The following is a 23464-nucleotide window of genomic DNA, read 5'->3' on the forward strand; positions in this document are numbered from 1 at the left end:
TTTACTATACAATTAAAAAATAGTTTCTAGTTTTTCTTGTTCTTTGGTTAAACGTGGGCCAAAAAAAAAATCATTCAGTTATACCGATTTGCTTTTTTTCCCTTGTCATGTGATTTCAAACACAATAGTGGAGAGTGCTTTGTTCAGTCCTCATCAAGTTGAACTAAACAGTGGTTTTAAACATTTATGTTGAAGTTACAGTTGACTTTTTATTACCTAGAAAGAGTTAGGTACTTGCTGATGCCAACAGAATGACATTTTTTTTCTTAGCCACATGAAAACTTAGTGGTCTAGTGGACCTTGAAGAATCACTTTCAAGGTATGACGGCTGAAGACTGAAGAGTAATATTTATCAACATTAAATAGACACTTGGTGAAGTATGCATAAATATTTCTTCATATAAACATAACACAAAATTAAATAGTTCAGAAACACAGACGCCACTGAGCACATGTCCACTGTTGTCAAAGTCACCTGTAAACACCAGTTCACACTGAATACAAAAGCAGCTTCTACCCTGACTCCGGCCATCATGGAGGCCCTGTACAAGGTGAGATTTCTCTTCAGCCACCCCACCCCATCCCCGCCCTCCCCTCACAACCCCAGTTAAAGGAAAAGAAGGGACCCCAACAACTATAGCAGCAAAAAATGACACTAAGAGCAGCACTCCTCCCTTCCCCCAAATAGAACATTTAGCATTTTGGTCAATTCAGAGAACAAGATAAAATAATTTTTTTTAAAAACTATAAAAAAGTCAATTTGAAGCATTATTTTTCAAAGTGTAATTCTTCCTTCAGAGGACATGCAGCTTCCTAAGCCCTACCTACTAGGTGAAAGTCACAAGATAAAGATCAGGAAGCACTGGCCAGAGCTAAGTGACAGAGGTGTATGTTTTTCATTTAGAAGATGCCAGGTAACATGAAATTAAATGCCAGGTTCTTCATCACCCCTCACAATGTCTTTTTGCTTTGCTATATGGATTGCTGTGTATGACTTTCAAACATGACACTACTATTGAGTTGTAAGCAGTTTAGGTAACAGAAGTTTTCTTTGGGCACATCAGAAATGAACGATCAAATTCAAACATGTGGACGTGGTTCATTTTTTGAGCTCAGAGGGCCCAATTTGATTTAGCTCTGTTCAGGATATCAACAAAATGATAGTTTACCCTCAGAGTCTGGTCAAACCATGGTGCCTGACCTTGATCACAAGGCGGTTCACTTTGCCCAGACCTGCTGGAGGGCCTGGCTGCTATCTGCTGAGTATTCTCAGGGTGGTTTCTAAAACAGCCCTGGTTTTGAAAATATCACACAGGTTTTATTTCACTTTTATGTTGTGTTAGGATCCTAGAGAACTTCAGTTACCAAAGTACAGAAAGCATGTATTGTAGGAATAATTTGCCAGTTAAGTAATTCCTATTATATTATATACATTTTGTGTGTGTATGTGTGTAGAGCTTACACACATACACACACACACACATACTTATATATTTTTATTTGTACAAAACTTTAACTGCACCAAACAGTACTTTGTAGGAATTAAGAATCAAGTTCGCAAATAGAGTGTAACAACACACCAAAGAGAAGACAAAAAGTTCTATTGGGACAAGAAGGTTCAGCTTAGCAACATGTGAAATAATTTCAGAACCACCTACTCACTAGCCTGACATGTTTCATGAGGAATCTGAATCAGCACTTTTGGGATCCTTGTAGAAAACGTGGCATCTAGGGCAGCTAGTTATGCTTATCTGAGATTCCAGAACTAATGGAAATTAAAAGAACTAAGCAGATCAATTTTGGTGTATAATTGCTGTGAAACAATTTTTTCCTCTTCAAGAAAAAACAAAGTCTATTTCAGAATAAATTTCTTTATATATTTTTTTCCACTGAATTCAGTAATATGTTTCTGGGTTTTTTCCACTGAATTGCTAAATTGCAATTTGATTTTTATAGTAAAATGGGTTTATCCAATGGTTCAGAAACAGGCAGCTTCTTTCACATCTGGCTGATAAGAACATTTTTATCATCATCAGAAATCACCCATTCCTCCTGACTCCCTCCTAAGGTTTGTTGGTTGATGTGTGCATTTGGTCACTGTTATTGACAAAACCTCATTCTACAAGTCTTGCTCAGGCACACGCTTGTGAAAAGTCACTGACTGTCTTTGCTGATACTGCTGTTTGCGCCTCTTCTTTTTGTCACATTGGCATAGCAGCAGCATCTTGAAAGTGGTTCTGAATGTTTTGTTGCACAGGGCATAGCACACAGGGTTCACGGTGCTGTTGATGTAGCACAGCCAGTAGCCCAGATTCCAATAGGTTTTGGGTATACAGCTGTTACAAAAGGTATTCACCAGAACCATAATATTGTAGGGAGTCCAGGTGATGATGAAGGCAAGCAATATGGCGCTGAGGGTCTGGGCTGCTTTCTTCTCCTTAATGAGTGACATCCGTTTCCGCTTAGTGATCTGACTTCTGGTCTTCAGAGCAAACCTCTTGGCCAGGGTGGCTTCCTTGAAGGACAGAGGTAGAGTGGCCGTGGTCTTACCCACTGAGGAGTTGATGTCAGAGGTCTTGGCTGTGTCCACGGCTGACTCTAAGTGGATGGGAAGCTTGGAGAAGCTTTTTTGAAAACTTCCTCCATCATCCATGCTCTTCTGTGCCTGCAGTTTGCTGGCCTTTTTCTCCAAGTCCACTGTCCCCAGCTCCTCATCTGGCACCTGCAGGTTGTCAGATGAGGGTAATTTGGTGGCATTGAGGATGGTGCTGTGACCTGGAAGCTTGAGCACAATGGAGTAGATGGCTCTCGTCTCTGAGCCAATGTCTTCCTCATCAGAGGATGCAGAGTTTTCCAGGGAGGCAGCAGCATCGTTGTTATTCCAGCTGTCACTGCTGCTGTGGTCTTGGTCTATGTGCTCAGCACTGGGCTTCCAGCTCTTGGCTGAGAACCAGAAGTTGCAGCAGCCATACTTTCTCCTGGCTGAGTGTTTAATGCTTTGCTGTTGAAGCTCATAGCTGCTGCAGCTTCGAGAACTGCCGGTGGGTTGGACAAAGTTTTCTGCCTCTGCTTCCGTCCCCGAGGCTTGTAGCCCAGCAAGCTCTTTGGTACGTTTTTCAGTTTCTTTATAGATCCTCCAGTATAAAATTGTCATAATGGTGACAGGCATATAAAAGGCAGCTATGGCTGTGCCAAAGGTAATGGTGGGCTCACTAAGGAACTGAATGAAGCATTCCCCTGGGGGCACAGTTCTCTTCCCCACAAAGTACTGCCAGAACAAGATGGCAGGAGCCCAAAGGACAAAGGAGATGACCCACGCCAGACCTATCATCACACCAGCTCTTTTTGTTGTTCGTTTGGCCCGGTATGTGAGTGGCCTTGTGATGGAAAAGTACCTGTCAAAGCTAATCACCAGAAGATTCATAACTGATGCGTTGCTAGCCACATAGTCAATTGAGAGCCAGAGGTCACAGGCCAAGTTCCCTAAAGCCCATCGATTCATGATGATGTAGGTAGTAAACAGATTCATTGAAATGACCCCAATAATCAGATCAGCACAGGCAAGGCTTAAGAGGAAGTAGTTATTGACTGTCTTCAGTTGCTTGTTGACCTTAAATGCCACTATCACTAAGATATTGCCAATGATGGTCACCAGGGCCAGGACACCCGTTAAGAATGCAATGAAGACCACCTGCCAGATGGTGTGGCCTCCCAGAGGGTCACTGATGGTGCCATTTGGAAGAGAGAAATTCCCAGCTGCTCGAGAATTGTTGTGACTGCCAAAATGAGTGCCCGTTCCTGGGGGCAGCCCTGAATCTGGGGAGCCAGGTATCCAGAAAGAGCTGATGTTTGGAAATAAAGGTGAAGTTGTATTGTTATTGTGCAAGGTCATTGTGACTCTTTGACATAGTCTGGGGAGAAAAAGAGAAAAAAGAATTAGAAAATTTTCTGGCTTTGTTTGACTTATCCTTTGCATTGCATACTCTAAGAAACATAGAATACCTATTATAAGATGCTGCTTCTCTGAGAGGCTTAAACATCAAATTTATTCTCTTACTTTAAACATGAGGAGTTGAGGACAGGCAGAGACTGATTTGTTCAATGTAGCACAATTGCGCTTTCCCTGCAGTTTCCATATTTCTAAGAATATACCACATATAACTCCACATAATGCTGTTATCAGACAAAATCTTCCTTTTCTTATTTTAAAAAGAGGGAAATTATTTGATACTTATATCAAATACTCAGCCAGCATAGGTGTATCATTATATCACTTGATAGGTGAAGCTAATTCATTTACATTTTATCCTCCTAACTCACAAAATTTACCTATCACATGCTTTAGGCTTTCAGGCCATAGAGCCATTTAAACTTCTTTGGGATGAGGACCATCATCCAGGAGCGATGGGGAAAACATGTGTGAATTACTTCACATTATATTATCTCTTTAAATCACAGATAGAAGAAGTAATAAATTGATTTCTTGTAATGCATGGTAACAGCATACAAGGCGGCAATCTTATGCCTGATAACATGCAGAAACTTTACCAGATTGTTCTGAATTGACCAAACCAGTTCGAATATTTTTAATATATAGATATATACTTAAAATATCATTGTTTTTCAATTACAGCTGACACCATATTATATTAGTTTCAGGTGTACAATACAGTGATTAGACATTTACATAACTATTGATGAACATTTAAGTTGTTTTTATGTCTTGGCTACAATGAATAATGCTGCAATGAACATGGGGGTGCATACATACTTTCAAAAAATATACCCAGAAGTAGAATTACTGGGTTACAAGGCAGTTCAATTTTTAATTTTTGAGGAACCTCCATAATATTTTTCACAGTGGCTGCACAAACCTGCATTTCCACCAACTGTGCATTAAGGTTTCCTTTTATCCACAACCTCACCAGCACCTGTTGTTGATTTATTGGTGATAGCTATTCTGACAGGTGGGAGGCGATATCTCATTGTGGTTTTATTTTGCATTTTTGTAATGATTAGTGAAATTGAGCATCTTTTCATATGTCTATTGGACATCACCATGTCACGTTTAGAAAAGTGTCTGTTCAGATCAAGATCCTCTGCCCACTTTTTAATTGGAGTGGGTTTTTTTTGTTTTTGTTTTTGTTTTGGTGTTGAGTTGTATGAGCTTTTAATAAAAATTGGATATTGACCATTTAACAGATGATGGTGAATACCTGCTTCCACTCATTAGATTGTCTTTTTGTTTTTTTTCCAAAGATTTTAAGTGTATTTTATTGATTATGCTATTACAGTTGTCCTATTTTTTCTCTCTCCTTTATCCCCCTCCTCCCTGCATCCTACCACCTCCCATCAGCATCCCCACCCCCACCTTAGTTCATGTCCATGGGCTGTACATATAAGTTCTTTGGCTCCTCCATTTCCTATACTATTCTTAACCTCCCCCTATCTATTTTGTGCCTACCAATTACACTTCTTATTCCATGTACCTTTGCCCTCATTCTCCCCCACCCCCTCCCTGCTGATAACCCTCCATGTGCTCTCCATTTCTGTGACTCTGTTCCTGTTCTAGTTGCTTTTGTTTTAGGTTTAGTTGTTGCTTTTCTTTTTGCTTTTGTTCCTTTGTTTTAGGTTTAGTTGTTGATAGTTGTGTTTGTTGTCATTTTACTATTCATAGTTTTTGATCTTCTTTTTCTTAGACAAGTCCCTTTAACATTTCATATAATAAGGGCTCACTGATGATGAACTCCTTTAACTTGACCTTATCTGGGAAGCACTTTATCTGCCCTTCCATTCTAAATGATAGCTTTGCTGGATAGAGTGAGCTTGGATGTAGCTCCTTGACTTTCATGACTTTGAGTACTTCTTTCCAGCACCTTCTTGTCTGTAAGGTTTCTTTTGGGAAATCAGCTGATAGTCTTATCGGAACTCCTTTGCAGTTAACTCTCTCCTTTTCTCTTGCAGCTTTTAAGACTCTCTCCTTATCTTTAATCTTGGGTAATGTAATTATGATGTGTCTTGATGTGTTTCTCCTTGGGTCCAACTTCTCTGGGACTCTTTGAGCTTTCTGGACTTCCTGGAAGTCTATTTCCTTCGCTAGATTGGGGAAGTTCTCCTTCATTATTTGTTCAAATAAGTTTCCAATTTCTTGCTCTTCCTTTTCTCCTTCTGGCACCCCTTATTTGGATGTTGGAATGTTTAAAGTTGTCCCAGAGGTTCCTCAGCCTCTCCTCATTTTTTTGAATTCTTGTTTCTTCATTCTGTTCTGGTTAAATGTTTATTTCTTCCTTCTGCTCCCAGTCGTTAATTTGAGTCCCAGTTTCCTTCCCTGCACTGTTGGTTCCCTGTATTTTTTTCTTTATTTCACTTTGCATAGCCTTCACTTTTTCTTCCATTTTGTGACCGTACTGAACCAACTCAGTGAGCATCCAGATTACCAGTGTTTTGAACTATGAATCTGATAGGTTGGCTATCTCATCACTGCTTAGTTCTATTTTTGGAGCTTTGATCTGTTCTTTCATTTGGGCCATATTTCTTTGTCTTGGCACACCTGTTACATGGGAAGGGGCGGAGCCTTAAGTACTCACCAAGTTGGAGCAACCCAAGTCACTGTGTTGTGGCACTGTATGGAGGAGAGGGGTCTAAGAGGGAAAATGCCACTTGCTTGGCTCCCAGCCAGCTTTCAGTCACTCCCCTGACACCCCCAAGCAAGTTGGGCCCTTCTGGTGCTGATTCCAGGGTGGGTGGGATTGTGTACATTCTACGATCCTGTGCATCTCTCCAATGAACTCTCTTGTGAGGCTCAGCATTTCTCCTGCTGCTGCAGCCCCCACAGATTTTTACAGCCAGAGGTTTTGAGGCTTCCTTTTCCCACACTGGAACCCTGGGTTGCGCAGTCTATCTCACTCCCCAGCTTTTCCTCACAGTTCATCCGCATGTGACTGTGGGACCGCCCAGCCTCACCCGTCTGGTCCTCCAGTCACTGCCTTCCTGCAGGGCCTCTCCATCCCAGCTGCCCACCTCCACCTTGGGTGAATGTTTCTTCTTTAGCTCCTTGGTTGTCAAACTGCCATACGGTTTGATTTTCTGGCAGTTCTGATTATTTTTTGTTTTTAAATTTGTTATTGTTCTTTTGGTTGTGCGAGGAGGCAGAGCGTATCTACCTATGCCTCTATCTTGGCTGGAAGTCCAGGTTTAAGACGTTGGAGACTCTCAGCACTTCTTGAAATTCTATGTCTTTTCCTTCACCAGGTTAAAACTTTTCATTCATTATTTCTTCAGATAGGTTTTCATTCTCTTGCTCTCTCTACTCCTTCTGGTACCACTATGAAAGAACTGTTAGAATGATTGACATTGCCCCAAAGGCCCCTTCAAACATTTATTTAAATTTTTTTTGCTGTTCTCATTTGGTGTTTTCTATTACTTTTTCTATCAAATCCCTGATGAAATCCTCTGCTTCATCTAATCTGTTGTTGATTGCCAATAATGTATTCTTAATTTCAGTTATTTCACTCATTATTTCTGACTGATACTGTTTTATGGGTTCCATCTCTTTGTTGAAGTTCTCACTAAGTTCCTCTATTCTTCCCCTAAGTTCATTGACCATCCTTACAACTAGCATTTTGACATCTGCATCTGGTAGGTTGCTTGTCTCCATTTCACTTATTTCCTTTTGTGAAGTTTTGTCCTGTTCTTTCATTTAGGACATGGTTGTTTGTCTCCTCATTTTGACTGCCTCCCTATGTTCTTTTCTATGTATTAGGCAAAGCTAGCATGTTCTGAGTCTTGGTAGAGTGGCCTTATTAGTAGGTGTCCTATAGGACTCAGTGGTGCAGTCTCTCTAGTCACCTAATACGGGTGCTCTATGTATGTCCCTTGTTTGGCTTGTGTGTGCTCTCTTGTTGTTGGGCTTTGATTGCTATTGGCACATCAGCGGGTAACGTTGATCCTCAGGCTGACTAGTTGTGAGGGCTGGCCATGACTGCAGCTGAAGAACTGTTGTGTGTAGTCTGACCCAACAGAACAAGACACTTTAGTGGGGTTCTGGTGCCAGCTGAGTCTGCCCTTCTGGTGCATTATTTGTGAAAGTGATTGGGTGGTGCTCTGACGTGGTCTGAAGATTGCTAGCAGGTGTCATGGTTCTGGAGCCACTTGGTAGGGGTTCTGGTGTAGGCCAAGTTCAGCCACATTTGTGTATCTTTTGGGGCTGCCTGGTGGGAGATAAAAAGTGATCTGCAGTTGTTTGGAGACATTTGTCTATGCTATGACCTGAGACTGGCTGCCACTTGTGCTGGGCATGGGACTCTGTTGGGCATCACAATCAGAGACCAGCCTCCATCTGTAACAGGTTTGTGGCAATTTAGTAATTTCAACTTTCCAAGCCAATACTGGTTGTAGCTTATGCTGGCCTTGAGGCCCCCTGAGGAGACCTACAATGCAAGCTGACTAGTCATCACTTGTCTTGGGCTTTGGGCTCCTTAGCAACAGTACAGGGAATGGTGAGGTCATCTTTTGCTTTTTTTAGGTTTGTGGATCTTTGAGAGATTTTAGGAAAGTCCTCAGCACAGGCTGAGGCAGGCTCCTTGTATGGCAAAGCTGCTGGGATCAGCTCGAACCAGATTTGTGTGTTAGGTAAGGCGGGGTCTCAGGGTATTATCAGGGAGGGGCAAATGGTGTTAGCCAGGTTAAAGGAGAGCTCAGATTTGGCACCTGCCTGTGCCTGTCAGCTGTGAGGGAGGAGGACTCAACAAAGGAACAAAGGTGCCTGTCAGCACTTCCATCCCCAAGAGAGAGATGCCCCTCCAGCCCTTGCTCTAAAGCTAGTCAATTCAGTTTCTCCCAGTATGTCCCTGGCACTTTGTGGGCTGCTGCCTCTGTCCTGGAGGCAGAGCAAATTACTTTGTGAGTGGGTGAGCCTAGGTGCTACATGTCCTAAAGTGTCTACAGCTAGGTTCCCAGCAGCCCTCCACCACATTCAGTCATAGTCCCTGCTGGCTCTCAGTCAGTTGTTATGAAGACTCTTATTCCTTGCACTGGGAACCCTCACTCCTCAGAGTTCCACCACTGAGATATCCCTCTCAATTTTTAACTATTGTACCATGGGGGTGAGATGTGCCCATTCCATGTCTCAGCCCTATCAGTCTATCATGGATTTTTCTCTATATCCTTATTTGTAGTTTTTTTGATCAGCTAGTCTTTGGGTGTTTCTCAAGGGTGTTCTTCCTATAATATAGTTGTAATTTTGATGTGGCTATGGAAGGAGGAGTGCACGGCATTTACGTTTTCTGTCTTCTTGATCAGAGTCCTTTAGTATATAGATTACTTAAGCAATGAAAAATATTTTAACATCACACACACATGCACATAAATAGTTACAAAGCTGCCATTAGTTCTTTCACACATTGTTACCAAAATATATAAAAAACTAAGAATCATTGCAATAATGCACCAACAGCAAGGCCCCTGTGGTGTTACGGAAAGCATTGGGTGGGACTTGCCCTACCTTCTGGGAACCTCCAGGGTTGTACTTCCAGGACACGGCTGGTCTAGAAATCCTCACATCATGAAACTCTGTGGACTTCATTCACTAAATCATTTCTCAAAAAGTGTCATTCTATGAATTCAATGTTTGATAATCATAGTAAAAATCTATTAAGAACACTTAGGCTGTGTTTAGGCTTTTGGTGAAAAAGGTGTTCAGCTGCAGACTCTTACATGAAATATGCACACACATGCACATGTTCAGAGTCCTGCATCAAGACTTTAGACATTGCACATCAGGGTGTTTCTCAAAGGAGTGTGAGGGGTGTGGTCAGAGTCACACAGGGCCTTTTGGAAAGGCCTGAGGGAGTAGCAGGAAGGCTTTGGAATCTGAAAAACATAGGTTCAAACTCCACATAACCACTATCTACAGGTGGGATCCTGGGTATAATTTAATTCTCTGAGTCCCATTTTCTCATTGAAAATTGGGAATAAAACACGCTATAGAATAGAATAAATTGTTGATAATTCCAACTTAGAATTTAATTAAGTGTTCAAAGAAACTTTGTTTCTCATCAAAATGTTTTTATATATATATATAAAGTTCTTACATCAGAGCCTGGTATATAATATGAGCTATATAAGTGTAGCATCTTCCACTGCTATTTTATTAATCAATGATTTCACTTTGATTGCCTGCCAGGAGGCTCAGACCTCAGTTCAGTGCAATAATAAATGACAGTGGTGAATATTTATTATCACCCTTATTTATGTATTTCTCTTTTTTGCTGCATCAGACCCTTGTTAATTTTTTTTATGTGCTCTCTGAAAAGTCTTCACACAGGGGTTGGCAAAATTTGGTTTACTATTGTGAGGACACAAAACACAGAGTTTATTCTTATATTTTTATTTATTTTTTATTATATTATTTATTTGTGCTACAGCTGTAAACCTCACTTTGCCAACCCCTGTATTCCCAACATATTTTACTCCAAAACTTCTTGGACATAGTAGCTAAGTTTCCTTGTCCACTGTGTGAGTTTTGATACAGCCCATTTTACCTTCCTCTTTTCCTCTTGCTTTCCCTTCTCACCTAGCCCCCTTGTCCTCTGAATGTAAAGCACCTTTTAAGAATGAGATAAAATACTGTCTAAGTCTCTGCTGTCATGTCCCATGGAATGTATCACGGTCTGCAGACATCTTTTTGTCACTTATGCCATGCTGATTTTTTATACATATATTTATGTATATTTATGACCAATAAAGCTAGTACTCTATTTTGTGTGATGACACCTCTGTCTTCTTTCATCCTTTTTTCTTCTTGTCAGTACCATGCAGTGAATGTCTGTTATTTGTCTTTCCATCAGCCACTCCTTTGGAAATAGCCTGCCATGTGCAGTGTGTGCCTGGGAATGGGCATCAATCATACAGCCTCAACTCCTTTACCTCAGTAACAGGCCCAAAGGTCACCAAAAGAGGGGCAGTAGGAGTAGGTTTGGGGAATTGACATGGATGCAGGAAAGAGAGAGAGTAATTCTCTGTTATTTGGGACTCCTAGGTATTGGTGACCCTATTTATATTTAAATAGACAATCTGAGAGGAAGAACAACAGAAAAAAAATATGGGATGGAGAGAGATAGCAGGAAATGTGAGGAACAGAGGCAGCATGAACCTGATGTCCTCTCAAGCCTGGATCCAGCCACTCTTCAACTTAAGTCCTCTTCCTTGACCTTGCCAGTTATGTGAGCTGACTTTTCCTTTGTTGCCTGGGCTACCTGAGATAGGTTATTTTCACCTGCAACTGAAAGGGTCCTGATTAGCATAACTGTCATCATCAACATCAATATGTCTTATTGAGTCACTACTAGCTTCAGGTCCCTATGACTCATGCCATTAGATTCAGTAATTCAGGACCCTGCTCTCCATGAACTTAACCCCTAGGTGAAATATGGGACATGAATGAGATAATTTTGAAAAGCACAAAATTTTTTAGGCAATGTGAAATTGTTCCCTGCAGATAATCACATTTTGTTTGTACAAATTCAATAACAACTTAATTTGCTTAGTTGACTGATCTTAGTAGAGACTATAAGTATGAACTTTGGAAATAAGGCTAAGATTAATTCTCTTTAGTTCATTTTATCCTGTGAATCTGGAGAGCACCATAAATCATATAACATTCCAGTCCAATCATGCTTTGTTGGAATACAGAATGTAAAAGAAACCAGAATTAAAGAGAGAACTACAAGTAGGACTAGATCTACAAATTAGATTCATTAAGTACTTTTTCTGGTGATCCTGGAGACTACAGGCTTCTTAACTAATCATTAAAAAACCTGTGAGTCATGAACTGCCAGACAAGTGGTCTTTGATCTGAATATGTTGGCATATCTACCAATGGCTATTGTTTTTCTTATAATTCAACAGTAATTCAAAATCTAATACCCTTTGAAAGTTTAAGATATGTGTTTTTTCTTATTTTAAAATGTTATGGTCCTTGTCCATCTTACAAAAGATATAGATTATAAATTGAGCAAAAACTTTAGTGTTATGAAAGAACCATTAAAGGAAAATTACCTGTAGTTACTTGCTCACCTATGTTATACAATCTCCAAAAGAGAGTAATTGCTAAGTTAATATTTAATAACGATGCACTCACTCCAGATGATCACACTTGAGTTTTCTTCTAGTATTTTCATATGTGAAAACAAAAAGGAAGACATGAGTGCAGTAGATAAACATGTCATTGAGGACAAGAAAACCATTTTGTTAGGAAGTGGATATTATGAGCCCAACACATTACTAAAACCCATAATGACTTATAGCTATGAGGAGAAAACTATCTAAGGAATAATAAGCATTGATTCGGTGCTACAAAAACAGTTTTCTTGTCTACCTTAATGACTTTTCATTGGAAAGTAACAGAACATGGTTAAAAGCTTGGCTGATTTGGGTTAGATATCAAGGTTGGCAGAGGAGTCTAAACTTGGCAAGTTGCCTCACTGCTCTGAGACTGTAGCTCTTCATCAATAAAACTAGATTACCTATATAAAACCACAAAGAAACCCTAGTAGCCAAAACAATCTTGAGAAAAATAAATCTAGAGACATGACACCCTTGATTTCACAATATATTACAAAGCTATGGTAATTAAAAGAGTATAACACTGGTCTAAAGACAGACATACAGACCAGTGCAACTGAACAGAGAGCCTGGAATAACTGATCTTTGACAGGAGTGCCAAGAACATGCAATGGGGAATGGATAGTATCTTCAACAAATATGTTTAAAAAAGTGAATATCTGCATGCAATAGAATGAGATAAAATCTGTATATTATACCACACATAAAAATCTACTCTAAGTGGATTAAAGAATTAAAAAGATAGGACATGAAACTATAAAACTCCTAGAAAAGCATAGGAAATAAACTTAATGATGTTGGTCTTGGCAGTGATTTAATGGGTATGGTACCAATAGCAGAGGTAACAAAAACAAAAATAGGTATGTAGACTACATCCCAGTGGAAAGTTTCTATACAACAATGAAAACAACTAACCAACTGAATGACAGTTTATCAAGTGGAGAAAATATTCACAAATCATATATATCTGATTAGGAATTAATTTCCATAATATATGAGAAACACCTACAATTCAATAGCAAAAAAAAAAAAAAAATTACAACCCCATTAGAAAATAGGCAAAGGACTTGAATAGACATTTCTCAAAGAAAACATACAAATGGCATATAGGTATTTACGAAGATGTTCAATGTCACTAATCATCAGGGAAGTGCAAATCAAAACCAAAATAAGGTATCATCTCATACCTCTTAGGATGGCTACTATCAAAAATAAATACCAAATGACAACAAATGTTGGTATGGATGTGGAGAAATTAGAACCTTTGTAAACTGTTAAAGGGAATGAAAAATGGTGCAGTCACTATGAAAAAAAATTGTAGGCTCCTCAGAAAATAGATTATAGAACTACCATATGATCTGGTAATCCCACTTCTGGGTATATATCTAAAAGTATTGAAGTCAGCATTTAAAAGCATTATTGGCATTTCCATGTTCATTGTAGCCCTATTCACACTAGGCAAAATGTGGAAACAAAGTAAATATCTATGGATGTTAATGGATATATAGGTAGATGGATAAGGACAATATGGCATGTACATACAATGGAATACTATTAAGCCTTAAAAAAGAGAAAAGGAAATCCTGCAGTACACAGAAACTTAGATGAACCCTGGAGACATTATGCAAGTAAAATCACAGAAAGACAAATTATTCACTTTTAGGTGGTTTCAAAAGTAGAACTCAGAGAAGCAGAGAGTAGGTTAGTGGTAACCAGGGCTGGAGATGATGGTAGGAGAGGAAAATGAGGAGTTACTGTTCAATGCGCATAAGGTTATGCAAGGTGAGTAAGAGCTGCATGACCTCATGCCTGTAGTTGACAATACTATACTGTACAGTTAGTTCACTCTTTGTTAGGAAGGGAGAGCTCATGTTAAGTGTCCCTACTACAGTACAAACAAAGAAACAATCTGGAATACCACCACCTACTTTTTGTGTGGTGAAGGCCAAGGCAGGTGGCAGGGGCTGAATGGAGGGAGACCCTGAGAGGGGGGAGGGAAATGCCTGTAATAGTATCAACAATAAAAAAATTAAAAAAGAAACCTCATAGTCAGAGCCAGTCATAGTCATAGTCAAAAGAAAGCAGAGCCTTTGTGACTCAGGCACGGGGATGGAATAATAACACCCCAGTCTGTTTCTCAAAAAAAAAAAAAAAAAAGAAAGAAAAAAAAAGAAAAAGAAAAAAAGGGAAGAAAGAAAGAAAGAAATCTTACGGCGTGGTAAGCTAGTAACACTTTAAACTACAATACTAATTGATATGCTGCCTTCCTTCCACCAGTTCCAAATTCTCATGTCCTTTATTGCAGAAACAGTGGGAGCAAGAAATCAGATCATGCTCGCTTTCTGCTTTCTAAAGTGGACCTGAAGTTCTCTGGCAGAGACAGCTTTAGAGATATGGTCTATGAGCAACAAATAATGGTGTGCTGGCCTAAACATTAGGCAAATAGAAAAATCCCCTTTCACTTCATTGAGACTAAATAAATTGATACAAATACTACAAAAATGTGATTCACAGCATCAACACCACCATGAGTCAGCAATTTAATTTCTAGGCCTCTGTCCCAAGAAACTTTTGCATACATATGTACACAAAAAAGATATGCATATGGAGGTTTCCTGAAGCACTTGTGGTCATGACAAAAATTAGGAAAACTAAAAGACCAATAGTTTGGAAATATATTTTAAAAAACCTGGTTATACATGAAGGGGAGTATTATACAGCAGACATAATGAACTTATCTATATATGGAGTAACACAGAAAATTAAAATAATACATTGTTGAGTAAGAAAAAAAAGTGTGCAGTGATGAATACAACATGATATGACTTAGGCAACTAAAGCATACAATAATATATATTATGTAAATGTTTATATATTTAAAATTATCATGAAAAACTAGAAAGATGTGTACAAATTATTAGCAGTAATGTTTCAAACAGGGAAGATATTTAGTATTGAGTGGTATGGACAAAGAGAACTTTAGCTTTAATGTTTCTAATGGGAAAAAAAATAAACAAACAAATAAAAAACAAAATAAATGAGTTTCCCAAGTCAGAGGGATGTGGGGAAGAGGGTTAAGAGGGGAAGATATTGGTGATGGTCACCAAGAAGGACTTGGAATCCTGACCATTATCTGATGTTGGTTCTAATCGAGGAGAAGGTCATAGAATGAAAGGAGTCTGCCAATATTGGCGATTCAAGGCAAAAGGGCATCTGTGCCTCACGACCTTCCCTTCTGGTGCCCAAAGGTGACTGCTGCTGTGGTTCCTGGGTCGCTAAGGCAGATGTTTAGAAAACCTACTTGGAAGAGAATTCTTCCTCAGTATCACCTCCAGAGAAGAGCTCAGTTAGGCCGACCCCTGAATTTTACTTCAGTGAGATCCTGAAGGGATCCCAGCCACCACTCAGAACTTTGAAAATAAAAAAAGGTGTTGTTGTAAATTGCTAAGTAACTTCTTATGCAGATTTATGTTATACAAAATAAAATTCTTTATCCTGTCCACCTGAATATTGATGTATTGAAAAGATTATATATACTTTATAAGTCAATGCCTAACATGTTATCTGATGCCCAGGAATCCCAGTTCTCTGTCCTTGTTGGATTTTCTCTCCATTGCCGCAGGGGACTTTCTTCCCTTGTCCCTCGTGGGCCCCTCACTACCTCTGCCAAGCACTCTGTCTTTTCTCCACAGCCCCGGGACATGCATTGTATTCATAGTAAGGCTGTGCTCAGTTTCATTAAGCAAGAGAGTGTCAAAAGATGGCTAAGAAACAAGATCCCTTTCTCCCCAGTCTTTCACTCAGGTACCTGTACCTGGTCCCCACTCTCCATGCCAGATTTATGTCATCAAAAGTATCCTTGAGTTTAGGAGGTTCTGCAATCAAGTTCTTGGTGTACTGCATGACATCAGAAGAAGTTGACAGAAGGTCGTAAGATCTTCGTTAAAGAATATCTGAAAATGCTGGGATTTTACCCTAAGAATCCCAAAACACCAATTCAAAAGAACCTGTGCACCTCAATGTTCACAGCAGCACAATTTACAATAGCCAAGTGCTGGAAACAACCTAAGTGCCCATCAGTAAATGAGCCGATCAAAAAAGTATGGTACATTTACACAATAGAATACTATGCAGCAGAAAGAAAAAAAGACCTACTACCCTTCATGACAGCATGGATGGAACTAGAGAGCATTATGCTAAGCAGAATAAGCCAGGAGGTGGAAGACAAATACCATATGATCTCACCTATAAGTGGAATGTAATCAACAAAACAAATAAGTGAGCAAAACAGAACCAGAGACAGGGAAATAAAGAACAAACTGACAGTGGCCAGAGGGGCCGGGGGAGGGGGATAATGGAGGAAAGAAGGGGGAAGGGTCATCAAGGAACTTGTATAAAGGACCTATGGACACGGCGGGGGGAGAACTGAATGTGGGTGTGGGTGGAGCGGCTGAGAGTGGTGGGCGGAAAATGGGGAGAACTGTAAATGAACAACAATAATAAAAAAATAAAGAACCATTTGTGGGCTAGAAACTAAAAAAAAAAGAGAAAGAGAGAGAGAATATCTAAAAATACTAGACATGAAAGTCACCAATGCCCTTCTTGTGTTTAGCTACAGTTTAATAAGTGATGTGTAACTTCCTAAAAATCAGGAGTTCTAGGCAAGAACCAAAGAAAATAATGATAAACCTAGGCCAAAAGTGTTCTCTTTAAGGGGCTTTTCTGAGAAGAGGATATCATTTCTATGCTCAAAACTCTTTCCTCATCTTTACTCAACAGCCTGTGTACTGTGGATTTATTTTGTATTGAGTCAAGGGAGTTCATATTCTGTGGGCATTGAATTGGCTTATGTTGGTGCAGAGACCTAAGGGAAGACTTGCTTTTTAATGCTCAGAAAGAAACAGGTGGTAGGAACAGACACTCCTGTAAGCCTTCTGACCTCTGTTTTTTATAAGTAGTCCCAGGAAGAATGCAGCTTCATGGGGACCGAAGGTGTCAGGTAGAAACAGAACAGGGGTAGTGTCTGCTTGCAGTTCCTCTCTGAGATCTGAAGGAGGTGCTGGGGGTGGGGGGTTGGTGGGACATCCAGGGCGGTGCTAGTGAAGGGCTCCAGGCTCCACATCTTACACAGAGGACAGAATCAAACATGGCCCCGCTGGTACGGGGCATGGGCATTTCTGAGAGCCTTCCTGGGTTCTGGGAGGAAGACCCTATCCTTCCATGTGGATACATACAGGTTGTTTCTTGATTTCAACTGAGTGTATATTTTTCTAGACCATTTTCACTACATTGCATTGAAGAACACATACAGAATCGATTCCTAAAAATATTCAAAATGTAAGTGGAAGCCCATTATTGGGCCAATACAGAAATAGACGACAGAAGAACGATAGGACATATCAGAACACATACCATATAATAGTAAACATTGTTTCACAAAACTTTTTTTTTAATTTATTTTTAGAGAAGGGGAGGGAGGGAGAGAGAGGGAAAAAAGCATCAATATGTGGTTGCATCTTGCGCACCCCTACTGGGAACCTGTCCCGCAACCTATGCATGTGCCCTACACTGGGAATCGAACCGGCAACCCTTTGGTTCGCAGGCCAGAGCTGAATCCACTGAGCCACACCAGCTAGGGCTATTTTACAAAACTCTTAAGATACACACACACTCATGTATATAGTAGTGACGCAAAATGTGTTTTGTACTGTAAGTCAGAGTCAGCAATGCTTGAAGGCTATGCAGCACATAGTTTGACATCTTTTATTAATATTTAAAAGCAGAAAGTGAAAGAGAAAATGTGAGAAAACCATTTGAGTATATAAGGTTAGGGGAAAGTAAAAAATAGTTTTGAAAAATATACTCCCTTTTCCCCAGTTTTGTAATAAATTTTCCTGAGATTGTAATCTTTTTAAATTTAAAAATGTGTGTAACTATCTAATGTGAAAACACATGTGAAAGTGGTTAGCAAGACCTAAAGGCCAATATCAACGTCAGACTTATTTTACTTTGATAAATTCCAAAGAGACACACTCATTTTATTTTCTGTAAACTATCCTAGCAGGGCCTTCCTTCCCCCTCCCAAAATTAGGAGCTGTAAATTTGTAAACCTCTCAAACAATTGACAATGTGTAAGTTACTTTTTTATAGAAACCTATCTCTTTACCTCTGTTATAGTTATTTTAATCATGAAGAGCAAAGAGAAAAATATCTTTGCAGTATGTAACCATGCTAAGAGCAGTTATTAGTGTTTCTTTTCTACTCAGAATCCAGTGTGCGTCAAAGGGGCTTGTGCTGGGTCTCTCTTTGAACTGCCTTCTTTACTAAGAGTGTCTGCCTTCTGTCACATAATTTATTACAGGATTCACCGGTTAAAATGAATTACAGTCAGCTGAAGGCAAGACCAGAGCCAACCACTGGGTGGCAGAGCAGACTTGGAGAACAGTCCCTCCGCGGGCCGGGCTGAGGGCAAGGTGGCAGCCAAGTTTCCGCGAGGAGTGGCCAGGCCTTCAGCTCAGTTCAGTCCTGAGGCCCGCGAAGGATGTCAAACATGGTACACAAAGCCTCTGCATCAAACGTGCCTTCACAGGGAATCAAACTTTTTCAGACATGCACAGTCAGAATTTAACTTGCGAACACTTGTTATTCTTTTCAAGCTCCAAGGAGGAAAGATGTGCCCTAATATGGTGCAATTGCTCATGTTGTGAAGAGAACATTCCAGAATGCCAGAACTGGAACAACATTCCATTTAAAAAGGGGAAGCTTGTCTTTAGAAAGTATCCTGCTGCCTTTCTTGGCTGTTGCCTTTCATATGTTTTATTTAATTTTACAATAAAAGTGAATAGGTTTGGAAAAGTGCTTTATCAGTACTGCTTATCACAACAGCTACTGCTGAAATACCATGGTATTACCTCAAAAAGCACAGATAAATTGCACTGATGATTATCTGCATTAGCACCCTAAAGACTAAAACCTTTTGTTACTAGAATTTCTAAAGAAATGGCAAGAAGGAAAAACAAATGTTAAGCAGTTTTTTTTTTTCAACATTTGTAATGCCGCTTTGCTCAGAAGGCCTCTGCTCCTTTGAAGAAAAATATTTTGGAGTATTTTCCTATTGCAAACTTGTGACTGAAGATTTAGTTGTTATTTTTTCAACATTCTGAAAATGTATGCTTATTTATTTTGAAGACAGTGCTTTTGTAATGGGGGGTCATAAATTATCCATTTAAAGTGCTTTTATAGCTAATATAATTTTAGAAATAATTCTCATTAGGCTTCTAGTCAAGATGGCTTGTGTGAGCAAACATGGTACTCGTATCCTCCCACAACCACATCAAAATTACAACTACAGAACAACCATCACTGAGACTCACCTGAAGTTTAGCTGAACAGAAATCCTACAACAAAGGACTTACAGAAGAAGCCTCACTGAGACTGATAGGAGGGACAAAGACTCAGAATGATCCCAAACCCACATGTGGAAGATAAAAATTGGGAGGGATATCTGGGCTGCAGAGGTCCCCCCTGAGAAGCAAAGTGTCCCAGCCCCACACCAGGCCCCCAGCCCAGGGTTCCAGTGCCAGGAAGAGAAGTCCCCAGAATTTCTGGCTGTAAAATCCAGCAGGAACTGTGGATGAGGGAGACAGAAGCTACTGGAGTGCCAGGTGTTCCTCTTAAAAGGCCCATGTACAGATTTACTCAGACTCACTTGCTCTGAGCTCTAGGATTGGGGCAGAAGCTCAAAAGGGACTAGTGACATTTGGGAAAAACTGAATTGCCTGGCATCAGGGCAAATTCTGGAGGGGCAGCTTTCTACCAGACAGAAGGGCTGGCAGAAGCCATTATTCCTTTGCGGAGCCCTCCCTTCATAGAGCCAGCTGGCAGGTGCCATATCTGAGACTCCATCAACCTGGCTCACACTGTTCACCCTGTCCTCATGATTTCCTGAGACCTCACCCCACCCAACCTGTGGACCTACCCAAGATGTTTCCAGTGACCTTTCCATACAAACAAATGGCCTGTCTTAATTCATGCTTCAGTTGTTCCTAAAATCTCTCAGACAAGCAACAGCTGGCCTCTGTATATCCTGTACCTCTTGCTAAGTGGCCCTATGCCTGGCATTAGTGGCTCCCAGCCTTGGTTCTCAGATTGGCCTCTCCTGGGCACTTCCAAGCCCAACACAGGGGGCAGCTACCTGCAGATCACACTGTGGGGTTCATGCTGGGTGGCCCTGGACAGGAAACACAGGTGGTGCTGACTTTTATCTGCACCTCCCAGGATGCCCCAGAGCTAGCACACTCAGTGAACAGCTTCAGACCATCTCGAAGCATGGCCCAGCCACCTCGACAAATGAGATGCCAGAGCCCCGCTGAAGGAAGTCCTATTCCATGGGGTGGGCCTCTGCACAACTGACCCTCCATGGGGCTCGCAGCCAGTCCTTGCAGCTGACTGCCCTGGGTAAGTCCCTCCCATTGCCCTGCCAGCAGCAATCAAGGCTCAACTACAACAGGAGGGTGTACACAGTCACACACTGGGCGCACTGGGAGCACCAAGCTTGGGTGACCAGAGACTCTGTGCCACGGGACCTAAATAAGATTATCACAGCAGGAGTGGGAATAACCAGCTTTGCTTGGTTACTTTGAGTCTTGATACTTTGGGAGTCCTGAGGAATACAACTCTGACTGCCACACAGTGGAGAGAGAGTACAGCATTCCAGACAGAGGGATGGGCATGGGAAATCCACTCCCTGTGCAGACAGCCTTTCCCCTGGTCTCTCTCAGTACATTAAAGGGGAGTACACTACAGTCTCAGGACACTAAAGACTGCAGGGGAGGTTCCATCTCCTCGACCAAACTCTACTCTGACATGTAGCACAATTTTTTTTTCCAGTGGTAGACCCAGAGCTATTGGCATTAGCGGGATTAACGTTGTTACACTTTCGACAGAAGAACTGATAACAGAAAAGCTCAAGGAGATAAAATTGGAGAAAATGTAAAGTTACAGGATGGCAGAAATAGAGGTTCATTTGAGCAGCTGCTTGAAGGGAATGAGACCGCAGGATGCAGGACTCCAGAGGAAGCATAGGGAGGGCTGACGGGCTGTGCTGGGGTTTCCAAAGTGACCTCAGGACTCAGGGACAGTGGCATTCACCTGGACTGAACCAGAGAAGGGAGAATTCAGTGGACTTCATTTTCAGGACAGGAAGGAGAAGCATTCCCTTGATGACTGGGCCACTGTCAAGGAACTACCTTAGCCTTTTTCACTTCAAAGAATGAGAGGAGTTCTCAGATAACCACGCCATTTCTTCACATGTCTGTAAGGTAAAGGGCACACTATAAGCACAGAGATTTCTGGGAATGAAATTATCATATAACACAAAAATTATTTCGTAATTTTGTATTTCGCCACCCCTGAGCACACTCTCTACCTCACACTGCACGCCGTTAACATTTGGTCATACCCTGAAGGCACTAGGAGCCACTTCAAACACAGGGACAGACACCTGTGTGTCAGCACTAACTCGCCATTTATGAGCTATGGGACGTCAGGTTTGCAATTAAAGGTCTGGGATCAGTATCCACACCAGAGGATTAGGAAGAGTCATACTCTATGGTCATTAGGCAAATTCAGTGAATTAGTAGGTAAAGCATCTGACACAACTCCTGTCACTCAGTTGGCATTTTAACAATGGGGACCCTCTCTCTCCTGCTTCATGATCACACTCAGGGCTGCCATCCCTGGGACATGCTGGCAAAGAGGCTATGGTGGCATGTCGACCTGCACTGACAGCTACCAGTGCCTTTCTCTGGTTATATATTTGAAATATTGCTAATTGTGCAATGCATTTTACTATTGGGTTATAAATATCTTGGGGACAATATCAAAAGCTTTTTCCTTTTTTCTATTTTTTTTTGAGTTTCCAATTCTATCTTAGAATTCCTGATTGTGATTTAAATAGAGTGACTTCTCAGTAGAACACATATTTTAGTGAACTGATGTTTGTTGCATATAGTTTTACTGATAATACTCAGTTTTTATTATAAAAGTGAATCAGACAAGAAAATTGTGATTCCACTCAACAACTTGAAAGCAAAAAACCCTCAAGATCAAACTGAATTCTACTGAAAAGAGGAAGAAATGGAGAATGAAGACAAGGAGATAGGATACAAAGTAGAAAAACCCTACCAATAACAGGGGAACAAAACCAAATTAGCAATATAGCTAGCTTTAGGATACTCGGCAAAGAATTTTATACAAGAGTTAAGAAATAAAACAGCATTGTGAAAAGGAGAGAAAACTATGGAAATGAAAACAAGACACCACATTTTATTTTGACTTCTATTGTTCTTTCAGGAACATGCTTTCTAAGTTCCTTTTTTATGATTTTAAAAACAAACATCATGATGATTTTAGTATGCAGCAGGTTTTGAACTGTTTGTGCTGCTGCTACTGGTAACACCTGTCCTTAAGGAGCCAGGTGTCTTTCTAAGAGATATGCATGTAGTAACTCATGTTATCCTCCCAATAACCCCATTAGGTGAGGACTACTGGGCTTTCCCCTGGGAGTATGAAGAAATGAGAGCAGTAAGTTGTTAAGACACACCCTGAGTCACACGGCTATTTGTAAAATGCAGATACTCCTGGCCCTTAAGTTCCTCGCAACCTTACCCGGGTAGCACTTCTGTCACAAGCAAGGAGCTCCTGATGGCACGGAGTAGAAACCCAGCTCTCTGGCTCTTGCCTCTCTTGTTACCATGCCCTAGAGGTAACTGGTGGTAACGGTTTACTTGGTAAGTAAATATTTGTTAGATGAATAAAATATGTCCTTCCAAAATTTGTCCTTCTACAAAAAGAATTACATGTGTGTGTTTTTAAGCACTCACTGTGTGCCTGGCACTGTCTTCTGCTGACACATGTTAAGTCACTTAATCCTCACAACAAGCCTGTGCGTTAAGAGTGTTTCATTTAATGGCCAGATGAGACAATGGAGGCCCAGAGAGGTTACGTGGCTGGGCCATGGTCACACAACTCCTAGGCTGCGGAGTTAATATTTGAACCAAGGCAGTCTGACCCCAGATTGTGTTTCCAGCCACTCAATATGTATTGTGTCCTCTAGTTGGCTTTTTTTTTAAATTCAACAAGACACCATGCACACCTTTCTTATTCAGTAAAAATAAATCTACATCACACATACTTTAAAGGAATCTCCAAGCAAACAGAGGCTGCACAGGGTTCATTAGTTGGCACATGAGGTACTTGGCTGAAATAGGATTTTCCAAACAGGAAAGTGTATGAGATGATGTAATCGTTGAGGAGTCTTTCAAGAGAAATGTTTTTGAGC

The 23464-nt window shown here is 40.6% G+C and overlaps 1 protein-coding gene across 1 annotated transcript in view; it reads right to left on the reverse strand.

Moving 5' to 3' along the window:
• Positions 1-2060: 2060 nt before the first annotated feature.
• The window catches only part of CHRM3 (cholinergic receptor muscarinic 3), a 327469-nt gene continuing 306065 nt past the window's right edge, over positions 2061-23464 (reverse strand). Inside the window, exons 4-5 of the mRNA XM_054584660.1 lie at positions 12140-12166; positions 2061-3911 (exon numbers count right to left, since the gene is read on the reverse strand). Of these exons, the coding sequence (XP_054440635.1) occupies positions 2120-3892 (1773 nt within the window). The 5' untranslated portion in view covers positions 3893-3911; positions 12140-12166 and the 3' untranslated portion in view covers positions 2061-2119. The remainder of the gene's footprint in view (positions 3912-12139; positions 12167-23464) is intronic.

The sequence above is a fragment of the Pteronotus mesoamericanus genome, unplaced genomic scaffold (genome assembly GCF_021234165.1).
Source record: "Pteronotus mesoamericanus isolate MK-2021 breed Mesoamerican mustached bat unplaced genomic scaffold, CSHL_Meso_final contig_120, whole genome shotgun sequence".
NCBI lineage: Eukaryota > Metazoa > Chordata > Mammalia > Chiroptera > Mormoopidae > Pteronotus > Pteronotus mesoamericanus.